The 27,002-nt window shown below is 38.4% G+C and overlaps 1 protein-coding gene across 1 annotated transcript in view; it reads left to right on the plus strand.

Annotated features, from left to right (window-relative positions):
* Positions 1–27,002, plus strand: part of LOC308640089 (uncharacterized protein) — a gene marked incomplete at both ends in the record, with an annotated part of 145,288 nt that overhangs the window by 95,950 nt on the left and 22,336 nt on the right. The window contains 10 exons of the mRNA XM_081312127.1: positions 7,588–7,644; positions 8,331–8,576; positions 9,102–9,146; positions 11,504–11,581; positions 15,140–15,385; positions 15,913–15,957; positions 18,316–18,393; positions 21,953–22,198; positions 22,721–22,765; positions 25,124–25,201. Of these exons, the coding sequence (XP_081168253.1) occupies positions 7,588–7,644; positions 8,331–8,576; positions 9,102–9,146; positions 11,504–11,581; positions 15,140–15,385; positions 15,913–15,957; positions 18,316–18,393; positions 21,953–22,198; positions 22,721–22,765; positions 25,124–25,201 (1,164 nt within the window). The remainder of the gene's footprint in view (positions 1–7,587; positions 7,645–8,330; positions 8,577–9,101; positions 9,147–11,503; positions 11,582–15,139; positions 15,386–15,912; positions 15,958–18,315; positions 18,394–21,952; positions 22,199–22,720; positions 22,766–25,123; positions 25,202–27,002) is intronic.

The following is a 27,002-nucleotide window of genomic DNA, read 5'->3' on the forward strand; positions in this document are numbered from 1 at the left end:
ACTCTCTCCTGGGTGCTGTGGTGGAGCTCCCACCACCACTCACACCCAGGTCTGAGAGGCCTCCCCCCATAGGGTGGAGTGCCCTCTCCCCTAGGTGTGGAGTGAGGGCAGGAGCTCCAACCCCCACCCCTTCACCCAAGTTGGTGAAGCCACCCCTGTGGAGGTTGGAGTGCCCTCTGCCCTGGGTGAGCGTGGAGGGGAGCTCAACCCTCTACTCCAACACCCAGCTTCAGGAGGCCTCCCCCAGGAGGTTTAAGGTTAGGTTTAGAGTGGGGAGTGCACCTCTGTGGTGGGTGCACAAGGGAGCTCCCCCAGACACCCAGGTTAGATGCTCCTCCGCCCTGGAGAGGGGAGTCCCCTGTGCCCCCAGTGCACTGGGGAACTCCCCTGGACACCCAGGTTAGAGGGGACTAGCCCCTGGAGGGGGGAGTGCCCTCTCCCCTGGGTGCTGAGGGGGGGAGCTCCCCTCCAACACCCAAGTTAGAGGGGCCTTTCCCTGGAGTTGGGAGAGCCCTCTCCCCTGGGTGCGGAGGGGGAGCTCCCCCACCCACACCCAGGTTAGTAGGGCATCCACCCCAGAGGGGGGAATGTCCTCTACCTCTACCAGACTGGGGAGTGCCCTCTCCCCTAGGTGAGGGGTTAGGGGCGGGAGCTCCTCCCCCCACCTCAACACCCAGGATGGAGAGGCCTCACCCCCCTAGGCGGTATTGCCCTCTCCCTTGTGTGCAGAGGGGGGAGCTCCCCCCCACACACCCAGGTTAGTGGGGCCTCCCCCTTTGATTCGGGAGAGCCCTCTTCCCCAGGTGTGGAGGGGAGCTCCCACCCCCAAACCAAGGTTAGAGGGGCCTCCACCCCAGGATGGAATGCCCTCTCTCCTGGGTGCTGTGGTGGAGCTCCCACCACCACTAACACCCAGGTCTGAGAGGCCTCCCCCCCTGGGTGGAGTGCCCTCTCCCCTAGGTGTGGAGTGAGGGCAGGAGCTCCACCCCCCACCCATCCACCCAAGTTGGTTTAGCCACCCCTGTGGAGTTTGTAGTGCCCTCTGCCCTGGGTGAGTGGTGGAGGGGGAGCTCAACCCCCTACTCCAACACCCATCTTCCAGAGGCCTCCCCCAGGAGGGTTAAGGTTAGGGTTAGAGTGGGGAGTGCACCTCTGTGGTGGGTGCACAAGGGAGCTCCCCCAGACACCCAGGTTATAGGCTCCTCCCTCCTGGAGAGGGGAGTTCCCCTGTGCCCCCAGTGCACTGGGGAACTCCCCCAGACACTCAGGTTAGAGGGGACTAGCCCCTGGAGGGGGAGTGCCCTCTTCCCTGGGTTTGGGGGGGGAGCGCCCCTCCAACACCCAAGTTAGAGGGGCCTTCCCTTGGAGTCCGGAGAGCCCTCTCCCCTGGGTGCCGAGTGGGAGCTCCCCCACCCACACCCAGGATCGTGGCGCATCCACCCCAGAGGGGGGAATGTCCTCTACCTCTAACAGACTGCAGAGTGCCCTCTCCCCTAGGTGCAGAGTGGAGGCGGGAGCTCCACCCCCCACCCTGACACCCAGGTTGGTGAAGCCTCCCCTGCGGAGGGGGGAGTGACCTCTGCCCTGGGTGAGGGGTGGACTGGGAGCTCAACCCCCTACTCCAACACCCAGCTTCCTGGGACAGGGACCTGGCAAAGAGGGCCTGGCAAGGGACGGGGGCCTGGAGGAGGGCGATGGGAGGGCTCTCGGCGCGGGGGGTCGCGGTAGGGGCGGAGAGGGGTGAGTGCCAGGACCCAAGCAAGGGGCCCAGGCAGGGGAGGGACCCTATGCAGGAGGACGCACACACCGACCGAGTGCACCGACCCCAGGACCGCGCGTGCGAGGGGAATGCAGGGAAGGGAAGGATGGGAGCGGCGCAGGATGAGGGGTATGGAGGGAGGCGCGGGGGACACCGAGGGCAGCGCGGTAGGGGGCCCAAGCAAGGGGCCCCCAGTGCAGAGGCGACGCCAAGCCGCGCCAGGCGACATGAGGAACGCGGTCAGGGGCTCAGGGGCCTGGAGCGCGAAGGGTCAGGCTTGGGGAGGGCTCCGCGGGGGTAGGGGGCAGCATGCAAGGCCAGAGGGTGGGGGCGGGGGTAGGGAGGGCACGTCGCGGGGGAGAGCGGCGGCGCAAGGCCAGGCCCAATGTCCACTGCCAGGTGTCAGGGTGCGGGCAGCAAGGGGGCCCGGGGAGGGGCAGGACTGTGTTTCCCATTGGGAGCCTGCAGGGCGCACAGGCCAGACAAGGCCACTCCGCTGCCCCAGGGGACTAGTTGCTCACCAAGGGACCGGGAGACAAACTGTGGAGGGCCAACAAGGGCCAAAGGAGGGCACCGTGAGGGGGAGACATTGGGTCCCAAGCTGGGGTGCGGGGAGAGCCAGGACCCGATCCAGGAGCCCAGGCGAGGGGCAAGCAGGGGAGGGGGTGTTTCTCGGCAGGGCAAGGACACACAGAGCACCAGGGGACCAGAGGGCAGGCACAGGAGGGGGCCCAAGCAAGGGGCCTGAGAGGGTGGGACAGGGACAGGGTCCTCCCGAAGAGCGGCCTGGGCTCAAGCAAGGAGCCAGGCCCTGCAACGGGAGACCACGAGTGATGGCGAGAGGTCCGGCCGGACTCAGGGACTCAAGGGAAAGGACAGGGCCTGGGAGGGAATGCAGGGGATGGGGTGGACGGGAGGGACGGCAGAGGAGGGTACTGGACAGGTCGGGTCGGGTAGGGTCAGCGTGGCGGGGCGGGCTGGCCCGGGTTGGGTCGGGTCGGCGTGGCGGGGCGGGCCGGCCAGGGTCGGGTCGGGTCGACGTGGCGGGGCGGGCCGGCCCTGGTCTGGTGGGCGGGGCGGGGCGGGGCGGGTCGGGTCGGCATGGCGGGGCCGGCGGCCGGCCCAGATCGGATGGGGTCGGGGCGGGGCGGGGCGGGCGGCGCCGGCCCGGGTCGGGGCGGGTCGGGTCGCTGTGGCGGGGCGGGCCGGGCCGGGTCGGGTTGGCGTGGCGGGGCGGGCGGGGCGGGCGGGGCGGGCCTGGGGCGGGTCTGTTCGGCGTGGCGGGGCGGGCGGGGCCGGCCTGGATCGGATCGGGTCGGGGCGGGTCGGGGCGGGGCGGGGCGGGCGGCGCCGGCCCGGGTCAGGGCGGGTGGGGTCGTTGTGGCGGGGCCGGCGGGCAGGCCGGCCCGGGTCTGGGCGGGTCGGCTCGGCTTGGCGTGGCGGGGCGGGCCGGGCCGGGTCGAGGCAGGTCGGGTCGGAGTGGCGGGGCGGGCCGGGGCAGCTGTGTTCTGGAAGCACTGAATCCCCTGCACGGTGGGGGTCGCCTGGGAGGCTGGAGCCCCCCCTCCCCCGCGCTAAGGACTGGGTTAGAATGTTCGGCCCCGCGAGGTGGGTGGGGAGGGGCCGCGGGCGCACCTGCCAGGCAACGAGGCGTTTGAGGCGCCTGCACACTGTGACGTGTCTTGACTCCCGCCTCACTCTGTGTTTACATGGAGACGGAGATGGCGTTGACTGCTGCTGTACTGGTGTGGACGAGGACGACTCGCCAGTGATTGCAGCGACTGACTGGTTTTGTTCCGGCGGGGAGGCAGCTCCCGGCTGGGCTCTGCGGCCTGGATCGCGGAGCTAGCCGACCCACCTCGGTCTGAACCGGTTTTTCCTTTCTACCCCCGACCCCCTCCCTGTTCTTTCCCTGCCTACCCCGGAGAAGCCATGGAGGACGAAGAAAGAAGGAGAAAGATAGAAGCTGGTAGAAAGAAGGTAGGAGAGCAGGGGACCGCCGGGCCAGAGGTGGGAGGCGGTGGCCGGGAAAGGGTGGGAGGAGGCCTGGGGAACGAGTTTGCGGCAGCCCGGTGCGCTGCGCTCGGAGGGAGGTGCTGCAGGGTCTGGGTTATAATCTTTTTGTTTCCATGGTTAGGCCACCAAAGTTTTTCTGTGACAGTTTATATAGCTTCTTGTTTATCATCCATGAAGGAATATTGAAAGGCTTAATGACAACCCTGAAAAGAACAAATAGTCACCATAATTAGAATTATTTGGGATTTCTTCCATTTTCTACAGGAAAAACATAAAAATCACTTTTTATAGTTATTTTTAAATACTATACAGATTACCAGATTACATATTTTTGTAACATTCTCTTTGAGGTATGTGCATTTTCACGTTTGTTTTTCCTCTCGTCAAAAAACACTTGTCAGTTTGGCGATTTCATTTGTTCACATCTTTAAAATTAATGTTCTAGGATTGTGAAATACTATGAAAAAGGACCTAAAAATACATAGAAAGCAAATTAGTATAATGAAAGGTTGGATTTGGAGTCAGATACTCTAGTTCTGTTTTGTTTTGCCATTGATTATGATATTGATCAGGTAACATTGATTTTTAAAATATTTTTTATTTCTACACAATACATTTATTTTGTTTATTTACTTTTATGTGGTGCTGAGGGCCTCGCATGTGCTAGGCGAGCGCTTTACCGCTGAACCACAACCCCAGCCCCTAACAAATTGATTTTTATATATCAGCTTCTACATTTTTGTCTCAGTAAGATGTTTTCTGACCTCTCCCCACAGTCCCACAAATTGAATTTCCATTGTATGCTGTCTTTAATGCATATACTTTCTCTTCAAAGCACTTTTGATAACTTGAATGTACATATTTCTTTATTTGTTTAATATTATCTTTCTTACTGGATTACAATTCATGAGAGTTCATATGTGTTATTTATCACCGCATGCCCTGTCATAGCTCATGATAGGCAGTCAATAAGTATTTGTTAAATAACTGAACTATATACTTACAACCTGACATAAATCCAATTTTTATGCTTTCCAGGCATAAAACTACAACACATCTCTTTCAGAAGGCCTTTTTAAAGAAAATCAGGAAAATACAGTTTCCTATAACACAATACACCTCTTCTCTCTCTTCTCGCTGTCCATATATGTATATATGAATGACTGTCAGGCTTAAGAAATTGTGCTTTAACCCTTATTTCTAACTCCATTTAATAATAGTTTGGCATTGTATTGTGAAGTTCTACTTTTGAGACCATGTGTTTCATTGATGTCCAGCACAGTGCCTGGCATGTAGTAAATAGTCAATGGACACACAAAAATACACAAAACAGACTTCAATTAGTCATTTATTTTTGAAGGAACATTATAAAAACTTGGAATGTTTTTATATATAACATTTTGAAAATGTATTGTTTTATTGAGAATGATCATTTATAAAATTATAAATATTGAGTTTAAGGAACTCAATATATTTATATTCAGTTGTCTATTCATGTTCTGGTCAAGATAAGACATTTACTTGTGATCTGGTCTACTTTTGAAAGATAAATATGTGAACATAATATCTTTCCAGTAAATCTTGCAACTATTTCTGTGACTACACATGTTAACACTTTTATAATTGGCTTCCAAATGACAAACACAGATGGCTGTAGTCTGAATTTTCAGCATGTTTTAGAATAAATGTTTTCTCAGTAATTTAAAGTGCATCATTTCAGTATCAGATGGTTATCTAATTGATTCAGATTTTTATGCTTATCTGCTAGCTTGCCATTTTTCAAATTTAAAATAAAACTAAATAGCTATAAATAATTGAATATGTGATACGATCTTATTCCTTTCACATTTTTATAAAACAGTAGTCTTGCCAGAAAGCAATTGTGGATATTATTTTTATGAGAAACTTTTTGTTCTGTTTTGGTTTTCTTGGTGGAGGGAGGGAGGTTATAGTGAGAAGGATTCTTTTTATGTTCTTATTCATTTATTAGCCATTTTTGTATTTGGTCTATTTAATAGTTACAGTAATTCCAATCATATATTTCCTCTTTTTAAGGAACAAAGAAATTTACTTAGTCTCATTCTTTTATCTTTCACCTTTTAAGAGTGATTCAAGTAATTTGAAAATTGTTCATTTTAATTTTGAAACCATGGAACATTTTAATAAAGTAGAATTAGATATGCCTTTTATATGATCTTGCTTAGTGTGGTGACTTTTCAATAAAAGATAAATTATCCTTTTAAAAAATTCAACATAGGGGCTGGGGATGTGGCTCAAGCCATAGCGTGCTTGCTATTTTGACTTATGAATTAAATATCTTCATTAAGGGAATAGGACATGTTTATATGCTTTTCTTCATCTACAGCAGATAATTTAAGTATAAAATGTTATTTATAAATAATATATTTGCCACATATTTTGATAGTAACATTAGCAAGATTGCTTTAATACTTTAGATAATAAGAAATTTATTTGCTGTCTTTGTAATTGGTCTGGTTAATAGTTATGGTAATTCTAAGCATATATTTCCTCTTTTTAAGGCAGAAAGGAACTTACATGTGGTCTTCTTTTTTCTCCTCTTAAGAGTGATTCAGGAGCTCAAATTAAATTTAAGAAGTCTTTGTCAGTAGTTGCTTTATATAAAAATCAGAAAACTTAACTCTATTTAAAAAAAATACAGTAATAGCTCAGCAATAGATCCTTTGCCTAGCACGTACAAGGCTGTGGGTTTGATCCTCAGTACTACATAAAAATAAATAAAATAAAGGTATTGTGTCCATCAAAAAAATTCATAAGAATAAATAAATAAAATGTAAGTGAGCAATAGGAAAAATACCTGTAATCTGAACTCCAAATGTAAACAAAAGTTGTTAAGGTTGTAGTTTTCCAGAATTTATCTATGCCTATGAATATAATGATATTTAAATTCATACTGGATATAATCATTGAAAGCTATGAGCCTGAGACTTGCCTTATCTTTTTAAAAATGAAGTATAATTTTCCTTTCATGAAAAGAAATAGATATGCTACAATACTACTTTATACCTGCTATTATATCACAAAGTCTTTAATAGCAATTGCTTGCATTGGTATTTTTAATATAAGTTCACCATAATTAGTCTAGTGTTACCTGGTATATAATGTGTACTTCTGATTTTAGGTGGTAAGAAAATATTTTAGGTCTTAAAAAACTTTGGATAGTATTGTAAGAAAGTTTTTACCGTTTTCAGTTTTCTTTCTGCTTATGATAACGAAAATCTGTTTGATGCTTGTCTGTCTTTAACAGTCTTTTATTTTGTCCATTTTTTTCATAGCCTTCAGCAACCTCTAACTAAAATTTCAATAATAGATTTATCATTTCTTTTATTTTCAATTTATCTCTTAAAAGAAATAACAAGTGATATTAACTTTCAATTTAAAGAAAATACACTGTTTAAAATATATTAAGTAAATGATAACGTTATCGATGACTAGGGTTTGGTACAAATTCTGATGATGACAGACAAATGATAAAACACTGCTGTTTAAAATTTTAAGTTACTTGTAAGTTTTTCCCACTATAAATATGGCTGCAGTGAGCATTTGTATAGCTAATAGGCTAATTATCTTTTTTGTATAAAAGATAATTATAGACAATATCTTTTGTATAAAGTAGTAGAACAGAACAAGTGTGTTTGGAGCTCCTTGTTTTTGTGTGTATTTTCATATAATCTTAAATCCAGAGATTATACTGTGAATGAGAGTCCCTCTATCCCCCTGTTCTGGTTATAGAATAGTTATTCCCCTAACTCAGCTAATTTCCTCTTCTTTAGGCAGAAGCCATGGAGGACGAAGAAAGAAGGAGAATGATAGAAGCTGGTAGAAAGAAGGTAGGAGAGCAGGGGACCGCCGGGCCAGAGGTGGGAGGCGGTGGCCGGGAAAGGGTGGGAGGAGGCCTGGGGAACGAGTTTGCGGCAGCCGGGTGCGCTCAAGCCGTAGCGTGCTTGCCTGGCATGCGTGCGGCCCGGGTTCGATCCTCAACACCACATACAAACAAAGATGTTGTGTCTGCCGATAACTAAAAAATAAATATTAAAATATTCTCTCTCTCTCTCTCTCTCTCTCTCTCTCTCTCTCTCTCTCTCTTTTAAAAAAATAGATAAAAAATTCCAAATACATTTATTTAATATTGCTCTAGGCTTTTAATATATAGAAGTTGGGAGGAAAAAAAGTCCTTGCCCTCATGGGGTTTACCTTCTGGTTAATTTTTCTGAAAAAAATAATATAACTCATATAATGAGTAATATAGGCCTAGAACATTATCTTTTTAATTTCTAATTTCCTCTTCTTTAGACTTGACATGTTCATTTCTTACCCCTCAATATTTAATAAGTTCATTCACAAGTACCTAGTGTTACAAACTTTACAACCCGAATATTCAATCCAATAGTTATTCTGAAACTGTGAAGTCATCTATATTATTATCATCATTTTAATTTGGTGATAGTTTGATCTTTTAAAGAAAGTGATCCCAAAGAAAAATTATCATTGATGTTAATGATACTTTTTCCTGTAGCTTGCCGAGTTTCGAGAAAGAAGAGCTCGATTGGATGGACAAAACCCTCATAAGAAGCCAAAAAAGAAGAAAACCTCAAGCAATAAAAATGATGTTCATGGCTTGAATATTGATCAATCAAAGAGTGAGGAGATGTTCATAAATAGTTCTCAGGGTGTTGGATCGGCCGTGATGCCTGAATCCACAATAATGAGAACTCTAAACAATGAAGAAACGCTTAAACATGAACAAGTCTTTTCTGGTGATGTAAGTATTCATCCAGATTTTAAAACATTCTACCCCTAACTAGAAAGTAGTGGCAGTGAAAAGTCATTAGCATCCACCTGAGGGAAGCTTGACAAAGTCATTGACTTTTTAGCATCAAGAACTGATAATTCTTTTAAAGAACTTGAATTTTTCTGATGGCATGTTAAGGATTTAGTTTTATTTAAAAGAGTTACATAAATTAGAGGAATGGTGTCTTTGATGCTTTTGGCTTACAGATGACATCTACTATATATGTAAAAGTTCTTGGTACTTTTGTATTTATAACAATGCCTTGTGATAAATTTTATATGCATTATTATAAGTCATTGTAATTCATAATGAAATGAAATTTTTAAAGATTTGGATAATTTTTACTAGTTTTTTAATAGTATTTTTGTGAATTTTCTATCATTGTTACTAACAGCAATGTCTTAGTAAAGCAGGATTTTTTTTTTTTTTTGTAAAGTATGATATTTAGCAGGGGAAAAATGTCATAATTGTAATCATGTTTTACTTTTGTTTTAGCTGGAAAGTGAGATTTCAACCACAGCAGATGATTACACTTCGGAGGTAAGACTAACATATCCCAATTAAAAATGTCATAGATAAAATTGATATTTTTTTGAAATTATTGATTGTTGGTACTTTATTTCTTATAAATTTATATGCTTCTGTATATATTTAATATAACTTAACATAATATAATATAAATGGATTGAAAAAGTGAAAATTATATTTTACTGCTGTATCTTTTTCCAGTGGTTAGCTAAAGTCTTAACTGTTTGAATTGCTTAATCCTTAATTATATAGCAGCCCTATTTTGGTTTTTAGGAAAGTGAGTCTGCATTTCTAGGACCCATGACCATTTTAAGATAGCCATTTAGCACAGTAAAAATTTTATAATTTAGTATGATTTTTATAGTAATGCTTTTTACAAATGTTTGAATACTAGTTTAATAAAATGTGTTTATTGGAATTAATGTTGCTGTAGTGTTGTGTATGTGTGCATGTGTGTACGTGTGTGTTACTGGGCATTGAACTCGGGGCCTTGTACATGCTAGGAAAGCACTTTGTCACCAAGCTACATTCCCAGCCCCTTTTCAGTTTTATTTTAAGATAGATTCTCACTAAGTTGCCCAGGCTATCTTTGAACTTGTGATCCTCCTGATGCACGGTGTGCATCACCATGCCTGACAATGATGATTTTTATTTTAGGTGATAAACTGTAAAATAGGCATTGGTCTCTTAAGAAATACCTGCCTTCTTTACATGTTTGCAATAAGTATCACTTTGTTATCTTATTCTTTTTAGATATGATTGTCATTTCTTTGCTCCCAAATTTAGAGTACATGGAAAATTATTATTTACTCTGAATGTTTAAGCAACTTAGTATATTTCATAAGTCTGAATTTATTGTAGGCTTCTAATAGAAAAACTAGGTTCTTTTTTTTAAGAGAGAGAGAGAGAATGAATATGAACCTTTTTTGTAGATGGACACAACACGATGCCTTTATTTTATTTTATTTTTTTTTAATGTGGTGCTGAGAATCAAACCCAGGTCCTGCCCATGCTAGGCGAGCGCTCTACCACTGAGCCACAATCCCAGCTCGATAAACTATGTTCTTAAATTAACATATTACAGTTTTTATTTTTGTTGTTTGGGTGTGGGTGTATGTTTGTTACTGGGGATTAAACCCAGGGATGCTCTACCACTGAGCTACATTCCCAGCTGTTTTTATCTGAAACTGACTTGCTAAGTTGCTCAGGCTAGCCTTGTACTTGCAAACCAGAATTATCTCAACTTTATCCATGGTGTGGTTGACTCTGAGGACCTGCCTTTGAACATCTCCCAAGAAAATGCTCCAGCACAGCAAAATCTTGAAAGTCATTCACAAAGACATTGTTAAAATTTGCCTTGAGCTTTTTTCTGAGCTGGCACAAAATAAAGAAAACTACAGGAAAAAAAAATGTCAGAGGCATTCTCTAAAACTCTCTAAAACCTGGAAGCTCTGAGGACTCCCAATAACTACTGATGCCTTTCTGAGCTGCTTGACTATCATACCTCCCAGTCTGGAGGTGAGATCACTTTTCTGTCAAAAATGTCTGTTGCCTGAAGGAGACTCAGGTCTCATCACTGAAGAGAGCAAAGATCAGATAGCAACTCTGCTTTTGTGGAGTGGAGAAACAGGGCTTTCAGGTTGTGTATTGGTGAGTATTGCATGCTGTAGCTTGGGGGATTTGGTGGGAAGGCCTGCAACTAACTAAAGATGAGGATGAGAAGAATGAAATGGAGGGGAGTGAGGTGAAGTTTGAGAACTCTTCTGCAAACTTATGAAAGAAATCTTAGATAAGAAGTTGAGAATCTTAGTTATGAAGGTTGTGACAATCCTCCAGTAGGCTGTCTTCAACCTGCTGCATTGTGACTAGTACTCAGGGCTGAACAGCGAACTCAGAGCAGATCATAACAGTCCAGGCACTTCAAGACAACTCTACAGTGGGCAACATGATGACCAGAAAGTACTTGGAGATAGATCCTAACCAACTCATTGTGGGGCATTATAAATATGTTTAAACTGAATTAGAGGAGAACTAACTGAATATTTGCTATAGAGGTATTAGATATAATTATTATACTGGATAAATAATTTATGTAATACTGATAACATGATATTTGACATGATCTTTGATGGATATTTACAAATATTCATTTTATTACACTGTTACTTCAAAATAGAAATTTTAGTGTGTACTAAAATCAGAATGTGTCATTTCTGAGTCATGAAAAACTAATTGAAATTTAGAAGTATTATAATTTGAAAATTATCACAAGTGACTTTATATCTAGAATTAGTATTCCTACATTCTTGTGGTTTTTCACCAATTGCAATAATGTGTTAACAGAAGTTGTTTTTTTGCCTTCCCTTTAGCTTTATTTACCTGCCTACCCCGCAGAAGCCATAGAGGACGAAGAAAGAAGGAGAAAGATAGAAGCTGGTAGAAAGAAGGTAGGAGAGCAGAGGACCGCCGGGCCAGAGGTGGGAAGCGGTGGCCTGGAAAGGGTGGGAGGAGGCCTGGGGAACGAGTTTGCGGCAGCCGGGTGCGCTGCGCTCGGAGGGAGGTGCTGCAGGGTCTGGGTTTCCTCCCCTCCCTCCTGTCCCTTTTCCTTTTAAAAAATTCAACATAGGGGCTGGGGATGTGGCTCAAGCCGTAGCGTGCTTGCCTGGCATGCGTGCGGCCCGGGTTCGATCCTCAACACCACATACAAACAAAGATGTTGTGTCTGCCGATAACTAAAAAATAAATATTAAAATATTCTCTCTCTCTCTCTCTCTCTCTCTCTCTCTCTCTCTCTCTCTTTTAAAAAAATAGATAAAAAATTCAACATACATTTATTTAATATTGCTCTAGGCTTTTAATATATAGAAGTAGGGAGGAAAAAAGTCCTTGCCCTCATGGGGTTTACCTTCTGGTTAATTTTTCTGAAAAAATAATATAACTCATATAATGAGTAATATAGGCCTAGAACATTATCTTTTTAATTATGTCTGTAGTAGTGATTCATTCTAAATACTATAATGGAACTACTTCTACTTTTTATTCCATATCTGTGTGCTACTTTTTGCATTTAGTAACAGATATTCTTATTTTGGAGGGTTTTTGTTGTTGTTGTTGTTGTTGTTTAAATCAAACTTTTCATTCTTTATTTATTTATCTTTCATTTTGTGCTGACGGTTTAACCTGGGCCCTGTGTGCATGCTAGGCAAGCACTCTACCACTGAGCCACATCCCCAGACCTAAGTCATTCTTTCTATAATGCAAAGTTAATAATTTTTTCCTTTGTTATATATTTGACATTTGAATAAATATTAGATATAAATTATTGATATAATCTGACACTTGGAATTTTAAGCAAAATCTTCATCTTTGCCTTGATAAATTTTGCTGACTAAATATATTCTAACGCAGAAACATGATATTTCAAGAAGTTTCTGAAATTGAGTATATTAGAAATCTCATTATTAGTATTTATTTTTTGGCATTGCATTCTCTCTAAGGGATGTTTTAAAATAATGCTCCTGGATATTTGATTCTATTTATAGATAAAGTATTTGCCAATATTCTAGTTAGTTTATTTTTAAGAATGATCTGCTATGCTTCAAGTAGTTCAAGTACATTCCAGCAGCTTAATACTGTGCAAATAGAGGCAACTGGTCTTGCACCTGTTCCTCAACGCACTGGGTACTTACTAAATAACTGGGAAAAATGTTAAATGTGAAATATTTTTATACTTTGTAAGTATAATCATGAGCTATTTTGACTTATGAATTAAATATCTTCATTAAGGGAATAGGACATGTTTATATGCTTTTCTTCATCTACAGCAGATAATTTAAGTATAAAATGTTATTTATAAATAATATATTTGCCACATATTTTGATAGTAACATTAGCAAGATTGCTTTAATACTTTAAATAATAAGAAATTTGTTTGCTGTCTTTGTAATTGGTCTGGTTAATAGTTATGGTAATTCTAAGCATATATTTCCTCTTTTTAAGGCAGAAAGGAACTTACATGTGGTCTTCTTTTTTCTCCTCTTAAGAGTGATTCAGGAGCTCAAATTAAATTTAAGAAGTCTTTGTCAGTAGTTGCTTTATATAAAAATCAGAAAACTTAACTCTATTTAAAAAAATACAGTAATAGCTCAGCAATAGATCCTTTGCCTAGCACGTACAAGGCTGTGGGTTTGATCCTCAGTACTACATAAAAATAAATAAAATAAAGGTATTGTGTCCATCAAAAAAAATTCATAAGAATAAATAAATAAAATGTAAGTGAGCAATAGGAAAAATACCTGTAATCTGAACTCCAAATGTAAACAAAAGTTGTTAAGGTTGTAGTTTTCCAGAATTTATCTATGCCTATGAATATAATGATATTTAAATTCATACTGGATATAATCATTGAAAGCTATGAGCCTGAGACTTGCCTTATCTTTTTAAAAATGAAGTATAATTTTCCTTTCATGAAAAGAAATAGATATGCTACAATACTACTTTATACCTGCTATTATATCACAAAGTCTTTAATAGCAATTGCTTGCATTGGTATTTTTAATATAAGTTCACCATAATTAGTCTAGTGTTACCTGGTATATAATGTGTACTTCTGATTTTAGGTGGTAAGAAAATATTTTAGGTCTTAAAAAACTTTGGATAGTATTGTAAGAAAGTTTTTACCGTTTTCAGTTTTCTTTCTGCTTATGATAACGAAAATCTGTTTGATGCTTGTCTGTCTTTAACAGTCTTTTATTTTGTCCATTTTTTTCATAGCCTTCAGCAACCTCTAACTAAAATTTCAATAATAGATTTATCATTTCTTTTATTTTCAATTTATCTCTTAAAAGAAATAACAAGTGATATTAACTTTCAATTTAAAGAAAATACACTGTTTAAAATATATTAAGTAAATGATAACGTTACCGATGACTAGGGTTTGGTACAAATTCTGATGATGACAGACAAATGATAAAACACTGCTGTTTAAAATTTTAAGTTACTTGTAAGTTTTTCCCACTATAAATATGGCTGCAGTGAGCATTTGTATAGCTAATAGGCTAATTATCTTTTTTGTATAAAAGATAATTATAGACGATATCTTTTGTATAAAGTAGTAGAACAGAACAAGTGTGTTTGGAGCTCCTTGTTTTTGTGTGTATTTTCATATAATCTTAAATCCAGAGATTATACTGTGAATGAGAGTCCCTCTATCCCCCTGTTCTAGTTATAGAATAGTTATTCCCCTAACTCAGCTAATTTCCTCTTCTTTAGGCAGAAGCCATGGAGGACGAAGAAAGAAGGAGAATGATAGAAGCTGGTAGAAAGAAGGTAGGAGAGCAGGGGACCGCCGGGCCAGAGGTGGGAGGCGGTGGCCGGGAAAGGGTGGGAGGAGGCCTGGGGAACGAGTTTGCGGCAGCCGGGTGCGCTCAAGCCGTAGCGTGCTTGCCTGGCATGCGTGCGGCCCGGGTTCGATCCTCAACACCACATACAAACAAAGATGTTGTGTCTGCCGATAACTAAACAATAAATATTAAAATATTCTCTCTCTCTCTCTCTCTCTCTCTCTCTCTCTCTCTTTTAAAAAAATAGATAAAAAATTCCAAATACATTTATTTAATATTGCTCTAGGCTTTTAATATATAGAAGTAGGGAGGAAAAAAAGTCCTTGCCCTCATGGGGTTTACCTTCTGGTTAATTTTTCTGAAAAAATAATATAACTCATATAATGAGTAATATAGGCCTAGAACATTATCTTTTTAATTTCTAATTTCCTCTTCTTTAGACTTGACATGTTCATTTCTTACCCCTCAATATTTAATAAGTTCATTCACAAGTACCTAGTGTTACAAACTTTACAACCCGAATATTCAATCCAATAGTTATTCTGAAACTGTGAAGTCATCTATATTATTATCATCATTTTAATTTGGTGATAGTTTGATCTTTTAAAGAAAGTGATCCCAAAGAAAAATTATCATTGATGTTAATGATACTTTTTCCTGTAGCTTGCCGAGTTTCGAGAAAGAAGAGCTCGATTGGATGGACAAAACTCTCATAAGAAGCCAAAAAAGAAGAAAACCTCAAGCAATAAAAATGATGTTCATGGCTTGAATATTGATCAATCAAAGAGTGAGGAGATGTTCATAAATAGTTCTCAGGGTGTTGGATCGGCCGTGATGCCTGAATCCACAATAATGAGAACTCTAAACAATGAAGAAACGCTTAAACATGAACAAGTCTTTTCTGGTGATGTAAGTATTCATCCAGATTTTAAAACATTCTACCCCTAACTAGAAAGTAGTGGCAGTGAAAAGTCATTAGCATCCACCTGAGGGAAGCTTGACAAAGTCATTGACTTTTTAGCATCAAGAACTGATAATTCTTTTAAAGAACTTGAATTTTTCTGATGGCATGTTAAGGATTTAGTTTTATTTAAAAGAGTTACATAAATTAGAGGAATGGTGTCTTTGATGCTTTTGGCTTACAGATGACATCTACTATATATGTAAAAGTTCTTGGTACTTTTGTATTTATAACAATGCCTTGTGATAAATTTTATATGCATTATTATAAGTCATTGTAATTCATAATGAAATGAAATTTTTAAAGATTTGGATAATTTTTACTAGTTTTTTAATAGTATTTTTGTGAATTTTCTATCATTGTTACTAACAGCAATGTCTTAGTAAAGCAGGATTTTTTTTTTTTTTTTTGTAAAGTATGATATTTAGCAGGGGAAAAATGTCATAATTGTAATCATGTTTTACTTTTGTTTTAGCTGGAAAGTGAGATTTCAACCACAGCAGATGATTACACTTCGGAGGTAAGACTAACATATCCCAATTAAAAATGTCATAGATAAAATTGATATTTTTTTGAAATTATTGATTGTTGGTACTTTATTTCTTATAAATTTATATGCTTCTGTATATATTTAATATAACTTAACATAATATAATATAAATGGATTGAAAAAGTGAAAATTATATTTTACTGCTGTATCTTTTTCCAGTGGTTAGCTAAAGTCTTAACTGTTTGAATTGCTTAATCCTTAATTATATAGCAGCCCTATTTTGGTTTTTAGGAAAGTGAGTCTGCATTTCTAGGACCCATGACCATTTTAAGATAGCCATTTAGCACAGTAAAAATTTTATAATTTAGTATGATTTTTATAGTAATGCTTTTTACAAATGTTTGAATACTAGTTTAATAAAATGTGTTTATTGGAATTAATGTTGCTGTAGTGTTGTGTATGTGTGCATGTGTGTACGTGTGTGTTACTGGGCATTGAACTCGGGGCCTTGTACATGCTAGGAAAGCACTTTGTCACCAAGCTACATTCCCAGCCCCTTTTCAGTTTTATTTTAAGATAGATTCTCACTAAGTTGCCCAGGCTATCTTTGAACTTGTGATCCTCCTGATGCACGGTGTGCATCACCATGCCTGACAATGATGATTTTTATTTTAGGTGATAAACTGTAAAATAGGCATTGGTCTCTTAAGAAATACCTGCCTTCTTTACATGTTTGCAATAAGTATCACTTTGTTATCTTATTCTTTTTAGATATGATTGTCATTTCTTTGCTCCCAAATTTAGAGTACATGGAAAATTATTATTTACTCTGAATGTTTAAGCAACTTAGTATATTTCATAAGTCTGAATTTATTGTAGGCTTCTAATAGAAAAACTAGGTTCTTTTTTTTAAGAGAGAGAGAGAGAATGAATATGAACCTTTTTTGTAGATGGACACAACACGATGCCTTTATTTTATTTATTTTTTTTTTAATGTGGTGCTGAGAATCAAACCCAGGTCCTGCCCATGCTAGGCGAGCGCTCTACCACTGAGCCACAATCCCAGCTCGATAAACTATGTTCTTAAATTAACATATTACAGTTTTTATTTTTGTTGTTTGGGTGTGGGTGTATGTTTGTTACTGGGGATTAAACCCAGGGATGCTCTACCACTGAGCTACATTCCCAGCTGTTTTTATCTGAAACTGACTTGCTAAGTTGCTCAGGCTAGCCTTGTACTTGCAAACCAGAATTATCTCAACTTTATCCATGGTGTGGTTGACTCTGAGGACCTGCCTTTGAACATCTCCCAAGAAAATGCTCCAGCACAGCAAAATCTTGAAAGTCATTCACAAAGACATTGTTAAAATTTGCCTTGAGCTTTTTTCTGAGCTGGCACAAAATAAAGAAAACTACAGGAAAAAAAAAATGTCAGAGGCATTCTCTAAAACTCTCTAAAACCTGGAAGCTCTGAGGACTCCCAATAACTACTGATGCCTTTCTGAGCTGCTTGACTATCATACCTCCCAGTCTGGAGGTGAGATCACTTTTCTGTCAAAAATGTCTGTTGCCTGAAGGAGACTCAGGTCTCATCACTGAAGAGAGCAAAGATCAGATAGCAACTCTGCTTTTGTGGAGTGGAGAAACAGGGCTTTCAGGTTGTGTATTGGTGAGTATTGCATGCTGTAGCTTGGGGGATTTGGTGGGAAGGCCTGCAACTAACTAAAGATGAGGATGAGAAGAATGAAATGGAGGGGAGTGAGGTGAAGTTTGAGAACTCTTCTGCAAACTTATGAAAGAAATCTTAGATAAGAAGTTGAGAATCTTAGTTATGAAGGTTGTGACAATCCTCCAGTAGGCTGTCTTCAACCTGCTGCATTGTGACTAGTACTCAGGGCTGAACAGCGAACTCAGAGCAGATCATAACAGTCCAGGCACTTCAAGACAACTCTACAGTGGGCAACATGATGACCAGAAAGTACTTGGAGATAGATCCTAACCAACTCATTGTGGGGCATTATAAATATGTTTAAACTGAATTAGAGGAGAACTAACTGAATATTTGCTATAGAGGTATTAGATATAATTATTATACTGGATAAATAATTTATGTAATACTGATAACATGATATTTGACATGATCTTTGATGGATATTTACAAATATTCATTTTATTACACTGTTACTTCAAAATAGAAATTTTAGTGTGTACTAAAATCAGAATGTGTCATTTCTGAGTCATGAAAAACTAATTGAAATTTAGAAGTATTATAATTTGAAAATTATCACAAGTGACTTTATATCTAGAATTAGTATTCCTACATTCTTGTGGTTTTTCACCAATTGCAATAATGTGTTAACAGAAGTTGTTTTTTTGCCTTCCCTTTAGCTTTATTTACCTGCCTACCCCGCAGAAGCCATAGAGGACGAAGAAAGAAGGAGAAAGATAGAAGCTGGTAGAAAGAAGGTAGGAGAGCAGGGGACCGCCGGGCCAGAGGTGGGAGGCGGTGGCCTGGAAAGGTTGGGAGGAGGCCTGGGGAACGAGTTTGCGGCAGCCGGGTGCGCTGCGCTCGGAGGGAGGTGCTGCAGGGTCTGGGTTTCCTCCCCTCCCTCCTGTCCCTTTTCCTTTTAAAAAATTCAACATAGGGGCTGGGGATGTGGCTCAAGCCGTAGCGTGCTTGCCTGGCATGCGTGCGGCCCGGGTTCGATCCTCAACACCACATACAAACAAAGATGTTGTGTCTGCCGATAACTAAAAAATAAATATTAAAATATTCTCTCTCTCTCTCTCTCTCTCTCTCTGTCTCTCTCTCTTTTAAAAAAATAGATAAAAAATTCAACATACATTTATTTAATATTGCTCTAGGCTTTTAATATATAGAAGTAGGGAGGAAAAAAGTCCTTGCCCTCATGGGGTTTACCTTCTGGTTAATTTTTCTGAAAAAATAATATAACTCATATAATGAGTAATATAGGCCTAGAACATTATCTTTTTAATTATGTCTGTAGTAGTGATTCATTCTAAATACTATAATGGAACTACTTCTACTTTTTATTCCATATCTGTGTGCTACTTTTTGCATTTAGTAACAGATATTCTTATTTTGGAGGGTTTTTGTTGTTGTTGTTGTTGTTGTTTAAATCAAACTTTCCATTCTTTATTTATTTATCTTTCATTTTGTGCTGACGGTTTAACCTGGGCCCTGTGTGCATGCTAGGCAAGCACTCTACCACTGAGCCACATCCCCAGACCTAAGTCATTCTTTCTATAATGCAAAGTTAATAATTTTTTCCTTTGTTATATATTTGACATTTGAATACATATTAGATATAAATTATTGATATAATCTGACACTTGGAATTTTAAGCAAAATCTTCATCTTTGCCTTGATAAATTTTGCTGACTAAATATATTCTAACGCAGAAACATGATATTTCAAGAAGTTTCTGAAATTGAGTATATTAGAAATCTCATTATTAGTATTTATTTTTTGGCATTGCATTCTCTCTAAGGGATGTTTTAAAATAATGCTCCTGGATTTTTGATTCTATTTATAGATAAAGTATTTGCCAATATTCTAGTTAGTTTATTTTTAAGAATGATCTGCTATGCTTCAAGTAGTTCAAGTACATTCCAGCAGCTTAATAATGTGCAAATAGAGGCAACTGGTCTTGCACCTGTTCCTCAACACACTGGGTAGTTACTAAATAACTGGGAAAAATGTTAAATGTGAAATATTTTTATACTTTGTAAGTATAATCATGAGCTATTTTGACTTATGAATTAAATATCTTCATTAAGGGAATAGGACATGTTTATATGCTTTTCTTCATCTACAGCAGATAATTTAAGTATAAAATGTTATTTATAAATAATATATTTGCCACATATTTTGATAGTAACATTAGCAAGATTGCTTTAATACTTTAGATAATAAGAAATTTATTTGCTGTCTTTGTAATTGGTCTGGTTAATAGTTATGGTAATTCTAAGCATATATTTCCTCTTTTTAAGGCAGAAAGGAACTTACATGTGGTCTTCTTTTTTCTCCTCTTAAGAGTGATTCAGGAGCTCAAATTAAATTTAAGAAGTCTTTGTCAGTAGTTGCTTTATATAAAAATCAGAAAACTTAACTCTATTTAAAAAAATACAGTAATAGCTCAGCAATAGATCCTTTGCCTAGCACGTACAAGGCTGTGGGTTTGATCCTCAGTACTACATAAAAATAAATAAAATAAAGGTATTGTGTCCATCAAAAAAAATTCATAAGAATAAATAAATAAAATGTAAGTGAGCAATAGGAAAAATACCTGTAATCTGAACTCCAAATGTAAACAAAAGTTGTTAAGGTTGTAGTTTTCCAGAATTTATCTATGCCTATGAATATAATGATATTTAAATTCATACTGGATATAATCATTGAAAGCTATGAGCCTGAGACTTGCCTTATCTTTTTAAAAATGAAGTATAATTTTCCTTTCATGAAAAGAAATAGATATGCTACAATACTACTTTATACCTGCTATTATATCACAAAGTCTTTAATAGCAATTGCTTGCATTGGTATTTTTAATATAAGTTCACCATAATTAGTCTAGTGTTACCTGGTATATAATGTGTACTTCTGATTTTAGGTGGTAAGAAAATATTTTAGGTCTTAAAAAACTTTGGATAGTATTGTAAGAAAGTTTTTACCGTTTTCAGTTTTCTTTCTGCTTATGATAACGAAAATCTGTTTGATGCTTGTCTGTCTTTAACAGTCTTTTATTTTGTCCATTTTTTTCATAGCCTTCAGCAACCTCTAACTAAAATTTCAATAATAGATTTATCATTTCTTTTATTTTCAATTTATCTCTTAAAAGAAATAACAAGTGATATTAACTTTCAATTTAAAGAAAATACACTGTTTAAAATATATTAAGTAAATGATAACGTTACCGATGACTAGGGTTTGGTACAAATTCTGATGATGACAGACAAATGATAAAACACTGCTGTTTAACATTTTAAGTTACTTGTAAGTTTTTCCCACTATAAATATGGCTGCAGTGAGCATTTGTATAGCTAATAGGCTAATTATCTTTTTTGTATAAAAGATAATTATAGACGATATCTTTTGTATAAAGTAGTAGAACAGAACAAGTGTGTTTGGAGCTCCTTGTTTTTGTGTGTATTTTCATATAATCTTAAATCCAGAGATTATACTGTGAATGAGAGTCCCTCTATTCCCCTGTTCTAGTTATAGAATAGTTATTCCCCTAACTCAGCTAATTTCCTCTTCTTTAGGCAGAAGCCATGGAGGACGAAGAAAGAAGGAGAATGATAGAAGCTGGTAGAAAGAAGGTAGGAGAGCAGGGGACCGCCGGGCCAGAGGTGGGAGGCGGTGGCCGGGAAAGGGTGGGAGGAGGCCTGGGGAACGAGTTTGCGGCAGCCGGGTGCGCTCAAGCCGTAGCGTGCTTGCCTGGCATGCGTGCGGCCCGGGTTCGATCCTCAACACCACATACAAACAAAGATGTTGTGTCTGCCGATAACTAAACAATAAATATTAAAATATCTCTCTCTCTCTCTCTCTCTCTCTCTCTCTCTCTCTCTCTCTTTTAAAAAAATAGATAAAAAATTCCAAATACATTTATTTAATATTGCTCTAGGCTTTTAATATATAGAAGTAGGGAGGAAAAAAAGTCCTTGCCCTCATGGGGTTTACCTTCTGGTTAATTTTTCTGAAAAAATAATATAACTCATATAATGAGTAATATAGGCCTAGAACATTATCTTTTTAATTTCTAATTTCCTCTTCTTTAGACTTGACATGTTCATTTCTTACCCCTCAATATTTAATAAGTTCATTCACAAGTACCTAGTGTTACAAACTTTACAACCCGAATATTCAATCCAATAGTTATTCTGAAACTGTGAAGTCATCTATATTATTATCATCATTTTAATTTGGTGATAGTTTGATCTTTTAAAGAAAGTGATCCCAAAGAAAAATTATCATTGATGTTAATGATACTTTTTCCTGTAGCTTGCCGAGTTTCGAGAAAGAAGAGCTCGATTGGATGGACAAAACCCTCATAAGAAGCCAAAAAAGAAGAAAACCTCAAGCAATAAAAATGATGTTCATGGCTTGAATATTGATCAATCAAAGAGTGAGGAGATGTTCATAAATAGTTCTCAGGGTGTTGGATCGGCCGTGATGCCTGAATCCACAATAATGAGAACTCTAAACAATGAAGAAACGCTTAAACATGAACAAGTCTTTTCTGGTGATGTAAGTATTCATCCAGATTTTAAAACATTCTACCCCTAACTAGAAAGTAGTGGCAGTGAAAAGTCATTAGCATCCACCTGAGGGAAGCTTGACAAAGTCATTGACTTTTTAGCATCAAGAACTGATAATTCTTTTAAAGAACTTGAATTTTTCTGATGGCATGTTAAGGATTTAGTTTTATTTAAAAGAGTTACATAAATTAGAGGAATGGTGTCTTTGATGCTTTTGGCTTACAGATGACATCTACTATATATGTAAAAGTTCTTGGTACTTTTGTATTTATAACAATGCCTTGTGATAAATTTTATATGCATTATTATAAGTCATTGTAATTCATAATGAAATGAAATTTTTAAAGATTTGGATAATTTTTACTAGTTTTTTAATAGTATTTTTGTGAATTTTCTATCATTGTTACTAACAGCAATGTCTTAGTAAAGCAGGATTTTTTTTTTTTGTAAAGTATGATATTTAGCAGGGGAAAAATGTCATAATTGTAATCATGTTTTACTTTTGTTTTAGCTGGAAAGTGAGATTTCAACCACAGCAGATGATTACACTTCGGAGGTAAGACTAACATATCCCAATTAAAAATGTCATAGATAAAATTGATATTTTTTTGAAATTATTGATTGTTGGTACTTTATTTCTTATAAATTTATATGCTTCTGTATATATTTAATATAACTTAACATAATATAATATAAATGGATTGAAAAAGTGAAAATTATATTTTACTGCTGTATCTTTTTCCAGTGGTTAGCTAAAGTCTTAACTGTTTGAATTGCTTAATCCTTAATTATATAGCAGCCCTATTTTGGTTTTTAGGAAAGTGAGTCTGCATTTCTAGGACCCATGACCATTTTAAGATAGCCATTTAGCACAGTAAAAATTTTATAATTTAGTATGATTTTTATAGTAATGCTTTTTACAAATGTTTGAATACTAGTTTAATAAAATGTGTTTATTGGAATTAATGTTGCTGTAGTGTTGTGTATGTGTGCATGTGTGTACGTGTGTGTTACTGGGCATTGAACTCGGGGCCTTGTACATGCTAGGAAAGCACTTTGTCACCAAGCTACATTCCCAGCCCCTTTTCAGTTTTATTTTAAGATAGATTCTCACTAAGTTGCCCAGGCTATCTTTGAACTTGTGATCCTCCTGATGCACGGTGTGCATCACCATGCCTGACAATGATGATTTTTATTTTAGGTGATAAACTGTAAAATAGGCATTGGTCTCTTAAGAAATACCTGCCTTCTTTACATGTTTGCAATAAGTATCACTTTGTTATCTTATTCTTTTTAGATATGATTGTCATTTCTTTGCTCCCAAATTTAGAGTACATGGAAAATTATTATTTACTCTGAATGTTTAAGCAACTTAGTATATTTCATAAGTCTGAATTTATTGTAGGCTTCTAATAGAAAAACTAGGTTCTTTTTTTTAAGAGAGAGAGAGAGAATGAATATGAACCTTTTTTGTAGATGGACACAACACGATGCCTTTATTTTATTTATTTTTTTTTTAATGTGGTGCTGAGAATCAAACCCAGGTCCTGCCCATGCTAGGCGAGCGCTCTACCACTGAGCCACAATCCCAGCTCGATAAACTATGTTCTTAAATTAACATATTACAGTTTTTATTTTTGTTGTTTGGGTGTGGGTGTATGTTTGTTACTGGGGATTAAACCCAGGGATGCTCTACCACTGAGCTACATTCCCAGCTGTTTTTATCTGAAACTGACTTGCTAAGTTGCTCAGGCTAGCCTTGTACTTGCAAACCAGAATTATCTCAACTTTATCCATGGTGTGGTTGACTCTGAGGACCTGCCTTTGAACATCTCCCAAGAAAATGCTCCAGCACAGCAAAATCTTGAAAGTCATTCACAAAGACATTGTTAAAATTTGCCTTGAGCTTTTTTCTGAGCTGGCACAAAATAAAGAAAACTACAGGAAAAAAAAAATGTCAGAGGCATTCTCTAAAACTCTCTAAAACCTGGAAGCTCTGAGGACTCCCAATAACTACTGATGCCTTTCTGAGCTGCTTGACTATCATACCTCCCAGTCTGGAGGTGAGATCACTTTTCTGTCAAAAATGTCTGTTGCCTGAAGGAGACTCAGGTCTCATCACTGAAGAGAGCAAAGATCAGATAGCAACTCTGCTTTTGTGGAGTGGAGAAACAGGGCTTTCAGGTTGTGTATTGGTGAGTATTGCATGCTGTAGCTTGGGGGATTTGGTGGGAAGGCCTGCAACTAACTAAAGATGAGGATGAGAAGAATGAAATGGAGGGGAGTGAGGTGAAGTTTGAGAACTCTTCTGCAAACTTATGAAAGAAATCTTAGATAAGAAGTTGAGAATCTTAGTTATGAAGGTTGTGACAATCCTCCAGTAGGCTGTCTTCAACCTGCTGCATTGTGACTAGTACTCAGGGCTGAACAGCGAACTCAGAGCAGATCATAACAGTCCAGGCACTTCAAGACAACTCTACAGTGGGCAACATGATGACCAGAAAGTACTTGGAGATAGATCCTAACCAACTCATTGTGGGGCATTATAAATATGTTTAAACTGAATTAGAGGAGAACTAACTGAATATTTGCTATAGAGGTATTAGATATAATTATTATACTGGATAAATAATTTATGTAATACTGATAACATGATATTTGACATGATCTTTGATGGATATTTACAAATATTCATTTTATTACACTGTTACTTCAAAATAGAAATTTTAGTGTGTACTAAAATCAGAATGTGTCATTTCTGAGTCATGAAAAACTAATTGAAATTTAGAAGTATTATAATTTGAAAATTATCACAAGTGACTTTATATCTAGAATTAGTATTCCTACATTCTTGTGGTTTTTCACCAATTGCAATAATGTGTTAACAGAAGTTGTTTTTTTGCCTTCCCTTTAGCTTTATTTACCTGCCTACCCCGCAGAAGCCATAGAGGACGAAGAAAGAAGGAGAAAGATAGAAGCTGGTAGAAAGAAGGTAGGAGAGCAGGGGACCGCCGGGCCAGAGGTGGGAGGCGGTGGCTTGGAAAGGTTGGGAGGAGGCCTGGGGAACGAGTTTGCGGCAGCCGGGTGCGCTGCGCTCGGAGGGAGGTGCTGCAGGGTCTGGGTTTCCTCCCCTCCCTCCTGTCCCTTTTCCTTTTAAAAAATTCAACATAGGGGCTGGGGATGTGGCTCAAGCCGTAGCGTGCTTGCCTGGCATGCGTGCGGCCCGGGTTCGATCCTCAACACCACATACAAACAAAGATGTTGTGTCTGCCGATAACTAAAAAATAAATATTAAAATATTCTCTCTCTCTCTCTCTCTCTCTCTCTGTCTCTCTCTCTTTTAAAAAAATAGATAAAAAATTCAACATACATTTATTTAATATTGCTCTAGGCTTTTAATATATAGAAGTAGGGAGGAAAAAAGTCCTTGCCCTCATGGGGTTTACCTTCTGGTTAATTTTTCTGAAAAAATAATATAACTCATATAATGAGTAATATAGGCCTAGAACATTATCTTTTTAATTATGTCTGTAGTAGTGATTCATTCTAAATACTATAATGGAACTACTTCTACTTTTTATTCCATATCTGTGTGCTACTTTTTGCATTTAGTAACAGATATTCTTATTTTGGAGGGTTTTTGTTGTTGTTGTTGTTGTTGTTTAAATCAAACTTTCCATTCTTTATTTATTTATCTTTCATTTTGTGCTGACGGTTTAACCTGGGCCCTGTGTGCATGCTAGGCAAGCACTCTACCACTGAGCCACATCCCCAGACCTAAGTCATTCTTTCTATAATGCAAAGTTAATAATTTTTTCCTTTGTTATATATTTGACATTTGAATACATATTAGATATAAATTATTGATATAATCTGACACTTGGAATTTTAAGCAAAATCTTCATCTTTGCCTTGATAAATTTTGCTGACTAAATATATTCTAACGCAGAAACATGATATTTCAAGAAGTTTCTGAAATTGAGTATATTAGAAATCTCATTATTAGTATTTATTTTTTGGCATTGCATTCTCTCTAAGGGATGTTTTAAAATAATGCTCCTGGATTTTTGATTCTATTTATAGATAAAGTATTTGCCAATATTCTAGTTAGTTTATTTTTAAGAATGATCTGCTATGCTTCAAGTAGTTCAAGTACATTCCAGCAGCTTAATAATGTGCAAATAGAGGCAACTGGTCTTGCACCTGTTCCTCAACACACTGGGTAGTTACTAAATAACTGGGAAAAATGTTAAATGTGAAATATTTTTATACTTTGTAAGTATAATCATGAGCTATTTTGACTTATGAATTAAATATCTTCATTAAGGGAATAGGACATGTTTATATGCTTTTCTTCATCTACAGCAGATAATTTAAGTATAAAATGTTATTTATAAATAATATATTTGCCACATATTTTGATAGTAACATTAGCAAGATTGCTTTAATACTTTAGATAATAAGAAATTTATTTGCTGTCTTTGTAATTGGTCTGGTTAATAGTTATGGTAATTCTAAGCATATATTTCCTCTTTTTAAGGCAGAAAGGAACTTACATGTGGTCTTCTTTTTTCTCCTCTTAAGAGTGATTCAGGAGCTCAAATTAAATTTAAGAAGTCTTTGTCAGTAGTTGCTTTATATAAAAATCAGAAAACTTAACTCTATTTAAAAAAATACAGTAATAGCTCAGCAATAGATCCTTTGCCTAGCACGTACAAGGCTGTGGGTTTGATCCTCAGTACTACATAAAAATAAATAAAATAAAGGTATTGTGTCCATCAAAAAAAATTCAT

This window comes from Spermophilus citellus (genome assembly GCF_964194105.1).
Source record: "Spermophilus citellus genome assembly, contig: SCAFFOLD_122, whole genome shotgun sequence".
NCBI classification, from domain to species: Eukaryota; Metazoa; Chordata; class Mammalia; order Rodentia; family Sciuridae; genus Spermophilus; species Spermophilus citellus.